Source organism: Cardiocondyla obscurior, linkage group LG16 (assembly GCF_019399895.1).
Source record: "Cardiocondyla obscurior isolate alpha-2009 linkage group LG16, Cobs3.1, whole genome shotgun sequence".
NCBI classification, from domain to species: Eukaryota; Metazoa; Arthropoda; class Insecta; order Hymenoptera; family Formicidae; genus Cardiocondyla; species Cardiocondyla obscurior.
Genome location: NC_091879.1, coordinates 2512031 through 2525463, shown reverse-complemented (window position 1 = coordinate 2525463; position 13433 = coordinate 2512031). Strand labels below are relative to the sequence as shown.

At 38.2% G+C, this 13433-nt stretch overlaps 2 protein-coding genes and 1 long non-coding RNA gene across 3 annotated transcripts in view; all 3 read left to right on the top strand.

Annotated features, from left to right (window-relative positions):
• The window catches only part of LOC139108925 (uncharacterized), a 104387-nt gene extending 97843 nt beyond the window's left edge, over positions 1 to 6544 (top strand). The window contains exon 7 of the long non-coding RNA XR_011546747.1: positions 5898 to 6544. This is a non-coding gene — a long non-coding RNA (uncharacterized lncRNA). The remainder of the gene's footprint in view (positions 1 to 5897) is intronic.
• A 694-nt stretch (positions 6545 to 7238) lies between these two features.
• Positions 7239 to 9796, top strand: LOC139108793 (U11/U12 small nuclear ribonucleoprotein 48 kDa protein). Its single transcript, XM_070667383.1, has 7 exons — positions 7239 to 7538; positions 7618 to 7809; positions 7923 to 8037; positions 8104 to 8272; positions 8343 to 8405; positions 8715 to 8859; positions 8935 to 9796. Exons 2-7 carry the CDS (start codon positions 7730 to 7732, stop codon positions 9569 to 9571), a joined length of 1209 nt encoding a protein of 402 aa, XP_070523484.1. The 5' UTR covers positions 7239 to 7538; positions 7618 to 7729; the 3' UTR covers positions 9572 to 9796.
• Positions 9797 to 9902: 106 nt separating this feature from the next.
• Positions 9903 to 13428, top strand: Fu (STKc_STK36 domain-containing protein fused). The gene is made up of 9 exons (XM_070667382.1): positions 9903 to 10336; positions 10429 to 10542; positions 10620 to 10765; positions 10831 to 11010; positions 11159 to 11303; positions 11382 to 11575; positions 11655 to 12850; positions 12933 to 13117; positions 13183 to 13428. The coding sequence occupies exons 1-9, from the start codon at positions 10202 to 10204 to the stop codon at positions 13231 to 13233; spliced, it is 2346 nt and encodes a 781-aa protein (XP_070523483.1). The 5' UTR covers positions 9903 to 10201; the 3' UTR covers positions 13234 to 13428.
• The last annotated feature ends 5 nt before the right edge of the window (positions 13429 to 13433 follow it).

The window sequence follows — 13433 nt, the reverse complement described above, 5'->3', positions numbered from 1 at the left end:
ACAGTGCAAACGGCGACCTTACGCTCCTCTCGAAATCGGAGGACATACGCCGATTCTCTGATCGCGCCTTGCGATTTTTTGTGATAAAAAGAATGACTGGGTGATCGATCTTTTCGATGATAAGCGCGAGAGAAGGTACGACTTATGCGCAATTTCATATGCTCGCGATTAATGGAGTTTTATTTTATTTTATTTTATTTTTTTTTCCTTTTGTTTTCGCCGCAATTGCAGCATCGCTGCATCGTCGCGACATCTCGGTAGATAATTGAGAAACGCGCGGCAGAATGGTGCGATCGATGATATCGCTCGCTAAGCGCGATATGAGGCTAAATTTAATTATTGACGTTCAGATATGATTAGAAAAGATTATTGATTAAAACGTGGTCGCGAGAGCCACGCGGTCTAACCCAATTTGAAATAAATTCGGAATGAAAAAGTAAACGCAGAACGTTTTCGCGCCAGATCTTCCGGTCCTTTTTACTTCCGCGAGCGAGAAGAGAAACAAGAAAAAAAAAACCGAGAACCGTCTTCCCTTTTACGAGTGCGTACCCAGTTAATTGCGCATTCTTAAACGTGTCATGTAAGGGTCGGGAATTTAAGAGGATCCTTGGGAAGTTTAAAAAGTTTCCGGTGGGTGTACGTAAGAAACTGGGTTACTGCAACAGGTGGGTACTAAAGTAAATATACGCACATTACGTCCACTCCTTAGGAATGCATCTTTATGCGATTTGATCCTTTTGATGATTAATAATTAATTCGTAACGCGCGCCTGCCTCGGCGAGAGGTACGTCGTGCGAAATATAACTATCGATTGGAACGGGCAGCAAATTAATTTCCGAAAATCTCTAAATTTAGATCGGCATTCCTAGATTTTTTCCTGAATAATTGATTAATAACTGCGTCTGGAATCTTAGAAAATTAAAAAAAAATATTAAAGATTAAAAAAATGCTAAAAAAAATACTTGAAGTTTAATAAGAAACAATCGGTAAGTAGCCGGAGAAGCTTATTCGCTTAAAGCGATAACTCTGGGACATTTTGCGATTTATATCACGCCGTATAAATTATATAAATGTGCGATATATCACTGATCACATCGGGCACATCATGCATAAAGAGTCAGGAGTCGTCTTTCGCGCGGAAAGTTGTTTAATAGAAAGGGCACTATCGCGATGGAATAAGGACGATTATGCAGAACTTTGGGATCCGTTCAGCGAGCGTAATTCGAGGGCATAAATTAGCCGGGCGTGGCATTATCAACTTGTATTGCTACAATTTATGACTGCTAATTAAAGGGTTTAGGGGGAGAATCGCCGGTTTGATTTGCACGCCTCGGCCACCCTACGGCGCGGGGCGAACTTTAAACGACAAACGGGTCTCATTAAGATATGAAAGCGGACCGAGCTTCCACGATTCGTCTCGTACCCGTGTCGCACACGCACGGAAAATATATCGCACGTGCACATAGCCATTGAGAAAAAAAAATGAAATAGACAGGGAAGGGGGAGGAAACTGGACCGTTAATCGCTTTGGAACGGTGGAGCTTGCTCCGTCACGACCACGTGCACTCGTCAACGCGGAATATCAGTCGTAAATTATCGAAGGAGAGATTGGCAGGGACAACGAGATTAGCTGGTTCGGGGGATCAAACGGGCGACGGGGACGAGCGATTTTAAATTAACCGGCCGGGCTTTTTAACGCCCGGTCCGTATAAACGAACGTCGAGCGATGAATTACGCCCGAGATGTTGCCGCGATATGACCGTAAGGTGACGATAAAGCACGGAAGAACAATTGATTGTAATTCTTCGCGGGCGGCAAATACGTCAGGTGGGTAAACGAGCGTGGCCGCGAGCTAATCGCAGTACGGGCCGCGTATCGAATCTATCGGAACGCGCGAAGGCGTCGAAGCGGCTTGAAGCGCGACCGCCGTACCGCTCGTTCATCACGCATTCGTTGCGTATTGTATCGCGCGACAATCACGCGTATAATTCACTAGTGCCTGACGCGGAATTACGCCGCGACAACACGTTCGTTCGAGCGATAGCCTATCCAAGGCATTGACGGCTACGAGACGTTGATACACTTGATTTAAGCCGGCCCCGGCGTGGCCATTCGTCAAAACGGTCCACCGGGCGCAAATAATTCGCATTTAATCTCTCGCGACACGACAAACGCAACGAGATCGCCCTACCTCGGTTTCTAAATTAAAAAAAAATAAAATAAAAAATTAAGAACAATTTTTGGGATAATAAGTTGACACGACGTGGCTAATGCGGATGCTGTCGTTGCGAAGATAGCAAAATATAACATTCATGAATCTCTAAATAAATTGTTTTTCACCTATGGTTTTGTGTCGCCAGGGATTTCGATTTCTCTAAACAACGCGCTTATTTTTCGAATGCATACGGGACAAATATAAATATGTTGCATTTACTTTAACAAATTTTGCTTTTGTCATATCGAATTGCGGAATTATCACGTTGATATGAATTATTACATTGTCACACGCGTCATATGATCTATACGATGCATTACCTATCTCGGCTTGACAAGTATTGGGCGAGTGGTTGCATTTAGATATGCACTGTAAGCTGCTAATGCACCAGATAAACAATCAACAAATGTTTAGAGACGGTTTGCCGAATATTGTAACGCGAATCAAATAATTTGCATTCGATGAATGCGAACGTCCTGATGCTGATGTATTGTTACATACAGATATCAATATTGATCAATATTTGGCAATTAAACGCGTCATTTAGATATAATAAATATATTATGAGGATTCGCCGTGTGAATTAATAAATAAAGTCGCAAATGGACACGGCATTCGCAATAATTTAAGAAATTTAATGGTTAATGCTGTATTAACGTCCACATCAACCATTACATGTAATCCTAATTTGCTATCTTCGCTTGAACAATTTTTTTTAATATTCTAATGCATATAGAAATTGATGAAACCGCAACAAAATATGCCATCGACGCGCTCGGTTATAATTATTAAACATTTAACAGTCCTAATCCTAAAACCGACCACACGTGTGTTAGTTCTATAATTTAAGAAGCACCGTAACATTGGCAATCGCGGCGGGAAGCTTTCGTATCAATGTAACGAACCGAATAGGGCCGGGAAGAACAGCCGAAGGACGGGAACTTCGCCGTTCCGTTGTAAGCCGTCATTAACAGATACTTAGGATGCACGAGGAGAGCGGAAAGTAGACGACACGATGTACTCGCACCTGCGTGCACCATTAAAACGCACTATTAAATATTAACGGAGGCCTTTATGAGGCCGTAATACGCTCAACGGCTCGTAGCTCGCTGCCAGCGTCACCGCCTTCTCCTCGAACAACACTGAGGAACTCGAAATAGCTCCCGTCTATCGACGTGAACTTCCGACACCTTCCTTGAAGCCGTCACAGGATCCGGTTCGTCGTCGCAAACGTACGTAAGATGAGTACCGAGCCTTGAAAATTAATGTTTCACCCGCAGTCGTTGATCATTCAACGCAATATGTTAAAAACGTAACTGTTTCGAGATTAACAAATCTAACCTTTTTCCGTGAAATATTCCTAAGTATTTACAAAGAAAAATGCATTTTTTACTTTCTAAAAGTAAAACTTCAAGTGAAAGGGATAAATAGAGATGCACTGCGATACAAAATACTTAAACGAAGAGAATGTCGAAGTTTTAATACGTTTCGCGATGGACCTGCCGGTAAATAAAATTGAACAGTCCCTCCGATCTGCCCTAGATTTTTATTACTCACGAAAAACTTCGCGGGCCCTGCCTTTCCCCGCGAACTTCGGAAATCTCACCCCTCAGAGGGACGGGAGGAAACCGTTCGTCGGGAAAAAAGTCATTCCGCCCGGTTTTCTCCGCGGTGGTAAGAAACGAGCCGCGCTGTCGACGATGAAGGGGGAGGGCGGAGGGGGCGCGAAAGGGAAAAGTCCGCCCTCTCGACGCGCTATAAGCCACCGGCGGCTCTCCGTATCACTCGTTCGATAAGCTCCCGAGCCCTCGGCGGATTCGGTGTGGGCTTCCACACGGCACAAAGGCCTAATTACCCATAAATTCGCTGATTTACGGCGGTCTAGAAATGTAAATATGAAATATGAAAATGAGGACGGCGGTAATAAAAGTGATGTACGGGGCTCCGTAGGGTCGTTCATGAAGGCGTCCATCATCGTGCTTGACGGGCTTCTTTGTCTGGTAGCGGCAGTCGAGAGCCATTTCGCTCTCTCGCCTCTCCCCCGCGCGTTTCCCCGCGGCTCTCTTTCGCGATTCCCTTTATCTCTCGCTCTTTCTCTCCATTTTGGTCTTTCTCTCTCGCCTCGTCTCGTCTACTCAACCCGTCCCCTTCTATGCCCTGCTTTCTCATCGGAGACGTCGACGGGAACATCCGCGCGATTCGCACGCGAATTTGGTTCTCTCACGGCGAGAAGGCACTTTGTCTTGCCTTTTGTAGCTGTCGTTTTGATTCACGGCAGCTAGCGATTCTTTCCTTCCCGGCCGAAGTCGGAAATACTCCGCGGCCACGATGGATTTATCGACGCGAAAATTGTCGTGACTGTCTCTAATTAACGTAGTTAAACCGGGACTTGATCGCCTTTAGTGATTTTTTTTTTTCCAATGAGAAAGACGAGTATTTTGTCAGGTGAATGGCAACTTTAAATTATGATTTTCTCGGTAATTAGCTAAATAATTCATGTATAAATATTTATTTTTAAACGCGCGGCCGTAATTAGTTCCGTAAGACGAAACATTACTTTATAATTAATCTCTCTTCATTTTTAATGTTAAAGAAAATTATTTTACATTTAATATTTTCAGTAATGAACTACTTTTTAAAAGAGAGAGAGAGAGAGAGAGAGAGAGAGAGAGAGAGAGAGAGAGAGAGAGAGAGAGAGAAAGAGAAAACAAAAAAAAAGACCCCGACGATCGTCGTCGCAGTGCTGACCCGAATTATTAAGCTATATTCATTAAGGAACATATCGAAAAATGGTTTACGCGGTTACGTTTACAGTTTGTAATACACACTTTACTGATTATCGAAATACACGCATGAAACAGGAACCGGTTCCTTCGAATGTACATTTCAGTTGACAGTGTTCGTTAGCAGTTACGTTTCCCTGCATAATTTGACTTTAATTAAAGCAGCCAGTGAAACGTCTGTTGACTCGAAGCGGCGCTTCGCGAATTCATCGGAATTGCAACGTTTGCACGCAATTCGCTCGACGTTACTTCGCTTTTGTGTTGATTCTTTTGCTACGCCATTTGTTGAAATGCAAACAACCTCTCGGAACATTTCGAAGACTGTTATGTGGATGAAAGAAACGGCAAATACGGTGGATTTTCCATTAGGCGCAATAGACGAGCGCCTAAAACTTCCATATTACACGAGGGTTCTTTTTTTTTAATCAACCTGCTCGCCCCTGACTGATTATTTTATTATTTAAACGCAAAAGTACAAGTCGGAAACGAAAACTGAGTTGTCTAAGCTTAATCAAATACGAATACTTTTAATAAGTACACGAATAAAAATAATCGATAATACTTTCCTATTAATTATGAAGTAATTATAAATTTCACTCACCGGCTTGCCGGCATCCTATTGCTCCATCCACTGCAAATTTTACCTCACGAACTCCTTTGCATCATCAGCTCCAGCCAAGAAACCATTCCAGAAATATCCAAATCCAGTGGTACTGCCACAGCACAAGGTTGACTTGATGAACCTGTTGGCATTCGTACATATTATAATTTTATGATAAATGATTATAGAATTTAATTAGATTTATTTGAATAAAAACATAGTTGTAAAACAATTTCTATAAATAGTTATAAATCTTACTCATTAACTGCTGTATTAATTGCTGCGATTTCTGTTTCAGGTATGATCCAACCACATTGACTCCAGAGAAGGGACAGTTCCAGAAATAAATCCGGATGATTGAGATTGATATAAGAGACCTGTAACATATTCATATACATTGTAACTCTTACGCTTTGATGATATATAATTACAGATTTAATTATTTCTAATTTAATATAAATTCAATTACTGTATACGTACAATAATTTAGATGTGTAATTAAAAATCTCACCAATTGTGGTTTTACGGCTTGCTCCAATTGTTTCAGGAAACATCAACTCCACCAAGCAAATAATTAATTTCAGAAACAAAAGTCCAAGTCTAGCAATGCCTCTGTTGCGCAATATCAGTTTCATAGATCTGTAACATGTTCACACGTTTTAATTATCGTGATTAGACAATTATACTTAATTACAGAACTTATTATTTTCAATTTGATAAGAATACAACTGTATATGTAAGAGCAGCTTGCATAAATAATTATGAGTCTCACCAGCTGTTGTATGGTAGCTTGCTCCACTCGCCAGGAGTGTTCAGATCAATGATTTCCACCAGAAAAATGATTCATGATTCCGGGAATAAAAGAAATCAGGTCCGATGGTATTACCTTTGCCCAAGACGGACCCGACAGACCCGGCACAGATTCATACTACTGTCCGAGTCCGTTTCCTAAGCCACGTCGGCCACCGCGATCCTCGTCTTCACGGCGACGAGATCCCCGTTAGGCGAAACAACTACGGCGCGGTATGATTGTTACGATTTTACCTCCCAAACGCGCGTCCGCGGAAAATTCGTTACCGTTTCGTCTTGAAACTTCCGAGCTTGAGAGTGCGCAACCGTCCAACTGCGGTCGGACAGATTTAAAGTGTGAATTTGTGTAAATTGGGCAAGATCACGCCCGGACGAATTTCCCAGCGGGTAAAGACGACCACCCGCACTTTGCTTGATATCTTTTTGGCAAGATTTTGAGTGAGATTCCACGGATATGCGCGAATACACGAGGTAATTTAGTAGCGGTCTAATTTCAAATTGACGAGAAGCCGGCAACTACCGTTAGAGAAGATGACACTTAGCTCGCTAGGGGCGCTGGCGCGTCGTTCGTAGCGTCGATAGCGTCTATAACGAATTTTCTCGCGTGCCGATATTCGTTTGAGAGCAAGCTCAGAGTTGTAGAAATTAAAATATTATCGGTAAATTTCAATTTTAAGTAGGAATTTTTAACGGGGCAGTCAATTAGATAGCTCTTTTGTACTGCGACAATCACTTGAAAGAAGTCGTCAGCGTCACTAAAGCCGGGTTTATAGTGCTGTAATAAACTTTGTTTCGTAATAAATTAGATTAGTAATAAATTATATTTAATTATTTTCTTCAAATTTTGATATAATTAGTCATTTTCTTAAAACTTAAAACTTACTAGTTATTTTAAACTTGGTTTTTGGTCACTTTACTTTCTTACTACATTTATTGTAAACTCGACTTAACTCTCCGTTAGGAACGCAGTCGTCTCAGTCGAGTCGTGTCCGCCGTCAGTTTATGTAGTTCGTATAATTACAATACTACAAAGAGATGTCTTGATTCAATCGCACGCTCCGTTCACGATTAAATATTTAAATATGGTACTCTAACAACAATGCAACACAACACAGTTGAATCGCCTTTGGTGAGTTTTACAACTTTAATTTTTTATTGTAATAAAGAGTATCTCACGTTATTCCTTAGCTAAATAATTATCTTTTCAGGATTTTGAGAAGATTGATAAACATGTCGAGAAATTAATCTACGGTATGCTACGTTTTTCTTGTATCTTGTTTTGTGCCCAGTATACAATAAATTGCAATTGATTAGCAACAAATGTCTACAATGAATATTGACAACAATCCATACATGCCTGTTGCAAAGGATATTATGGAATTGAAGACAGTGAGTGACATGTGAGTATTTTGACTTAATTATATTTTTGCTCGAAATTAACCTGAAAGCATTGGTTGATTATAACCTAAGTTTATCAGAGTTATTCATCTCACTTGTATAATTTGTTTGCAAGTGACTGCCGTGAACAGCAGCTAGAGGAACTAAAAATTTTTACTGACATGGTTAACACAGAAATTACCAACATTACTGGAACCTTAGGTTGGACAGTGGAGAGTGTGACAAATGTGGTAAGCATTAGACAGTCTGATTCTTGAATATATTGATTTAAAGGAATTAATACATTTGTATTTTAGGACAAAGAATATTTTACATGCCCATATGATCCATCTCATCGATTAACAGAAGCCTCTCTCAATGACCATTTTATCTCTTGCCAATGGAAAGCTGAAGGTTATGGAAAGCAGGATGTTCCTTTATCAGAGCCAATTTTATCAGCAGATTCACCATTTTGTATAAAGTTTGGTAAGTAATTTTCTTAAAGCTAACACTACATCTCCTGAAAATATTTTAACATTTTTATGAAATATTGTAGACAAGCACTTGCAAGCAGAAATTCTTAGAAAGGCCAAAGAAAAAAATCCAGCAATGCAAATCGGTTAGTAAAATCATAATTATTCTATTTACATTATTTATTAAATGACAATAGAATTTTTTCCAGCAAGTTGTGAATGTTATACTTGGCGCAGAATCAATATATCCTTTTACATATCCTTTATTGAATATTTGGGGGGGGGGAAAAGTTCTAATATTCGCAATTTAATAGTAACTTATATATTTTTTCCATTTAGTATAATAAATAAAAATTGTACAGCAATTTAAAATTGCAAGAAAGCTTTTATTATATTTTGATTTTTATGATTATATTATAACTATGAAAAATGTGCATTCTTAACACTGATAATAGGTATGGGTGAGCGGTTTGTACCGCGTACATCTGATAGGGTTATCATAGATTTCACCAGTGATGAAAGAAGAGCTCTGTATGACTATGTCGTCGCTAATACCATGAAACCAGATGTTGGAGACGATATCACGAATATTAATAATCTGTAAGTCTAATTAAATATAATATATAAATAATATTATATGTAAATGAATATTATTCAGTGTATTTTTTTTTTCAGAGAGTTACAACAAAAAGAAGAAAAAGAAATGTCTTTTCTGGAATTACTAATAAAAGAGCGTAACCTGAAAAGACGTAGAGCAAAGCACAGAGGTGTTCATACAAACAAAAAATCTCATACTGAAATTATCAGAGAAGTGATTAATCAACAAATGGAGATATATACAGAGTACATTTCTGGACAAAGTGGTTCTGGATGTATAACAGACATTCAAGATACTAAAACAGATAATGCAAATTACGAGGAAATGCAAGATAGGGCAGAACAGTTGTACAAAGTATTTCATACTTCTCGAAGTAACGATTATAATTCTGAAGACAGAAACGACCATCATTATAAAAAGAAAAGAGATAATCAGAAAAGGGATTACTTAGAAGAAAAAAGTTATTATCGATCGAAAGATCGAGACCGACATGAAAAATATTCAGATGAAACGAACAGAAAGCACAGGCATGAACATAGAAAATCGTCGCGTTCGAAAGAGCGAAAATCGCATAAAAAGGACAAGCATCGCAGTAAAGATAAGCATAAAGATAAATATTACGAGAAGAAACATAAATCTCGCGATAAGTCATCAGAACGACATTATTCGAAACATAGTGATTATAAAAGAAAAGGCAAGAATAAAGAGTATTAATTAATTAACTGATTAATTTAAATAAAAATTAATTCTAAAAATAAACATAATTTAATCCAAAAGAAAATTAATCTTTATCTAAAGTTAATAATTATAATTAATGCTGGAAATCTAGTATTATTAGAATTTATAATATAATGTATAAACCTTTCTTACCTTAGAAATTATGTTACAATTTTTCCTAAAAATTCTGTTCATTTTGCTACATATATTTTATTATTTTCGTAGGTAACCAAAAATTTAATTTATATATGAGATAATTATTTCGAATGATTATTACGATTTTAAAAAATTATTTGAGTAATCTGGCTTTTTTTATAATTGTATCTCTGTATTACCGTCAGACACTTTTTCGCTCTCAAGTTACTCCCATTCCAACGCTTGAAAAGATGGCGTTAGTAATGAGAAAATTTCTTCGCAAAGCTATGTGATATCTTGTCTTGAACGGTTGCTTACTCGCTTTCGCTTTTGTCGTGTGTAAAATTAACATTTTTTATTTTAGTTGCCTACATTTAATGTACATACATCGTCTCAGCATATCGTGGAGTTTTTATTTCGTCGCATGCGCACACCGTGCCGCCACGTAAGGCGCATTTTTCCAACGTTCATTCTCGGCGTTCTACGAACAAAATGAAGAAATACGAAAGCTTTAAGATGAAAAAGTACGAGATTTTGAAACACATCGGGGAGGGTTCCTTCGGGCAAGTGTATAAAGCTAGGAAACGTTCGGATGGCGAGATCGTGGCTTTCAAAATGATAAGAAAGGTAATATTGGCCGTTAGCTATTGTACATGTTTCGTTAAACAATGAAGATTTTTAAATATACTTGTTTTAACTAATGCAACGATATGTTGCAGTGCGGCAGATCATACAAGGAGCTCAAGAGTTTACGGCAAGAATGCGAGGTTCAACGTTACTTGCAGCATCCCAATATTGTGCAGATGATAGATTCGTTTGAAACAGAAAATGAGGTATGTCAGAGTTGAAAAGATTCATATTTGTAAGAATAAGACACGTTTTTAAATATTGTATAAAATATTTTATTTAGATCGTAGTTGTAACAGAATATGCAGATAAGGAGTTATATGACATATTAGCCAAGGAAGGTAGACTGTCAGAGGAGAGGGCTCAAGTTATTGCCTGTGATCTTGTATCTGCACTGTACTATTTGCATTCAAACCGAGTGATGCATAGGTTTGTATCTAAACAGACAAAAATATATAATGTAATATATAATGTAACTTTATTAATATTATTAGGGATCTAAAACCCCAAAATGTGCTCTTGGAGGCAAATGGCATAGCCAAGCTTTGTGATTTTGGATTTGCTCGTAGTATGAGTACTGGCACTCATGTACTTACATCAATTAAAGGCACACCATTGTACATGGCGCCAGAACTTATAGAAGAATGCCCTTACGATCATAACGCAGATTTGTGGTAAATAACTAAGTAAATATTTTTATGATTTCTCTTTCAGGTGAACACACTTGCGCGAGAAACTCGCGAGCCTTAAGGTGTGTTTACCGCAGACGTAATAATATTTTAAAAGTATATTATTTATTACTAAAATTGTTTTAATTTTTAGGTCTTTAGGCTGTATTGTTTACGAATTAGTGGTAGGCGCTCCTCCATTTCAAACGAACTCGATATTGCACTTGGTTAAATTGCTTAGAATGGAGGATATAAAGTGGCCAGACTTCATTTCATCAACTTGCAAGAGTTTTTTAGAGGTAAAGATATTGTAACATTTGCTATTAATGTATTGATCGTTAATATTATATAATAACATATTATAATTTCGATTACAGGGATTACTGCAGAAAAATCCTTCTCAGCGATTAACTTGGCCCGCTCTTCTCCAACATCCGTTTGTTAAAGATCGAATTATAACAGTAGGCGGCACCGTACCTACTCCGTTCACAAATCCGTTATCTGCAAGCCAGGCAAAAGCAAAGCAGCAACAATTACAAAATTTGGCCATGCGCACTGCAAATCGATCTAAGTATGTATTTATTTTAATAATTTTTTTAGAAAAAAATACACGTGTTGTGCGTATAAATAATCAAAATTTTATTAAACAGGATTGTAGAGAAAGCAATCAAAAAATTACAAGAACAGGAGAGAAGGCATTACGAGTACCGACAACGAACGTGTTTTTCACAACCGGGTTATTTAATAACCCCTGCTTATTGTCATCACATGATAAATCACTGCCAAGCGTTGCGTCGTAGCGAGCCAAGTGGTACTGATTCCAGCGCAAGTATTGATGTTCTTTTGGGAAATCTTAGTCTCAGAGCGTCTCTGAGAAGTGATCTTTTAGCTGCGGACCATGCTTTATGTCAGAGTGACTGCCCACATAACGTAGATGCGCAGCAAAATTTTCCAACTCTGGATGATCACTCAAAACCCGCTCAAACGCAAACGGATAATCCCTCGGTACGAAAATTAAATGAGGAAAAGTATCACACTAATGCCGGGAGTGACGAAATAACCAATAAATATCAACAAGTTGAAAAGTCTTCGCATGTCGATCAAGCCGTACATGGTGATGGTGATTGCAAGCAAAGCTGCTTGAGTGTCGATTATGAACAGGAATTCGGTCAAAGAAATATGACTGAAAAACACACGAGACTGCCAGATTGGGATCCAAGGGCAGTGGAAAGGCCGATCGAAAACGAGGAATGGATTGCGTTTCTGCAAAGATCAATGGAAGAAGTTATGGAAGGTGAGATTGAATCATTGTTGCAACAAAATTGCGTGTCTGTATTCGTTTCTCCTTTGAGAAATCCAGCAGCTGGTTGCCGAGTAGTTGAATATGTAACGTGTTTATTATCATTACCGTTCACCGTGTCAGTGAGCAAGGAAAATCTCAAGAAAATTGAGCAAGTTTATTTAGACGTGAGAGTCGTGCCAAATCTCGTTTATGCCATAAAACTGTTGATGTCGGAACGTTCCGATAGCGAGTTGAACGCGACGAATACAATAAATGTGGGAACAAGATCAGCATCTTCCTTATCTGCTGACGAACTTCAAGCGCTCGAATGCGCGATGCTGGTGCTTTGTAGACTGGTTTACATCGATAATCAATTTCTCATGCAATTTTGCGATGCGATTTACATTGTGAATGGAATGCCACTTTTACAACAGTTACTAACATTGGAAAAAAGAAAGGCAAGGGTGGTTGCGGATCTTATCGCCATTTTAAATAACGTTCTACGATCTCAACCTGAGAATGCCGAGCTTGTCGAACAAGTTGTTCTGCGTACAAAAGTTTCTGGTGAGTTAAATTTATCAATTATTTTCTGCGGGTATTATATCATAGTTTTAATAACGTTACATAATAATTAATTTTTTTTTAGGAGCTTCAGTCGAGCAGCTCAACAAACTACTTAGTCATCGACAAACTATCTTACGAGCGAGAACATGTACGATGATTAGATTGTTAGGTAGATTTTGCTGCAGAGCGTTACAACAAGTTTGGAACAAATCGTTAAGAGATCTTATGGAAGGCTTAATCAAGGACGAAGACGAATATGTTCGACGTGTAAGTAAAATGGTACATAATATATTTACGTGATTCTGTATAATATTATACAAATATGATTTTAGGCGGCAGAGGATGCTGTAAATGAATTAAAACAGTTAACATACTATAATTAGAAAAACTTTGCTTATTAATACTTTAGAATAAAATTAATAGATTGTTAGGGAACACTGTAATTATATTATTGCTCACATAAATTTTATAGTGCCTTAAGATCAAATATTTTATACTTGACAGACTGATAATTATATTTAAAATATAAAAATGTACCGCAGATATTTTTGCTAATATATATTCGTACTTTATTATTATAGAT

What these genes read in the sequence shown, in the direction of transcription:
- Fu (XM_070667382.1), top strand. Translation starts at nt 10,202, where the DNA reads ATGAAGAAATACGAAAGCTTTAAGATGAAAAAGTACGAGATTTTGAAA. An exon ending in CTTTCAAAATGATAAGAAAG is followed by an intron (nt 10,337 to 10,428) that starts GTAATATTGGCC and finishes GATATGTTGCAG; the next exon opens with TGCGGCAGATCATACAAGGA. An exon ending in GATCATAACGCAGATTTGTG is followed by an intron (nt 11,011 to 11,158) that starts GTAAATAACTAA and finishes TTTAATTTTTAG; the next exon opens with GTCTTTAGGCTGTATTGTTT.
- LOC139108793 (XM_070667383.1), top strand. Translation starts at nt 7,730, where the DNA reads ATGTCTACAATGAATATTGACAACAATCCATACATGCCTGTTGCAAAG. An exon ending in TTGAAGACAGTGAGTGACAT is followed by an intron (nt 7,810 to 7,922) that starts GTGAGTATTTTG and finishes TTTGTTTGCAAG; the next exon opens with TGACTGCCGTGAACAGCAGC. An exon ending in ATCACGAATATTAATAATCT is followed by an intron (nt 8,860 to 8,934) that starts GTAAGTCTAATT and finishes TTTTTTTTTCAG; the next exon opens with AGAGTTACAACAAAAAGAAG.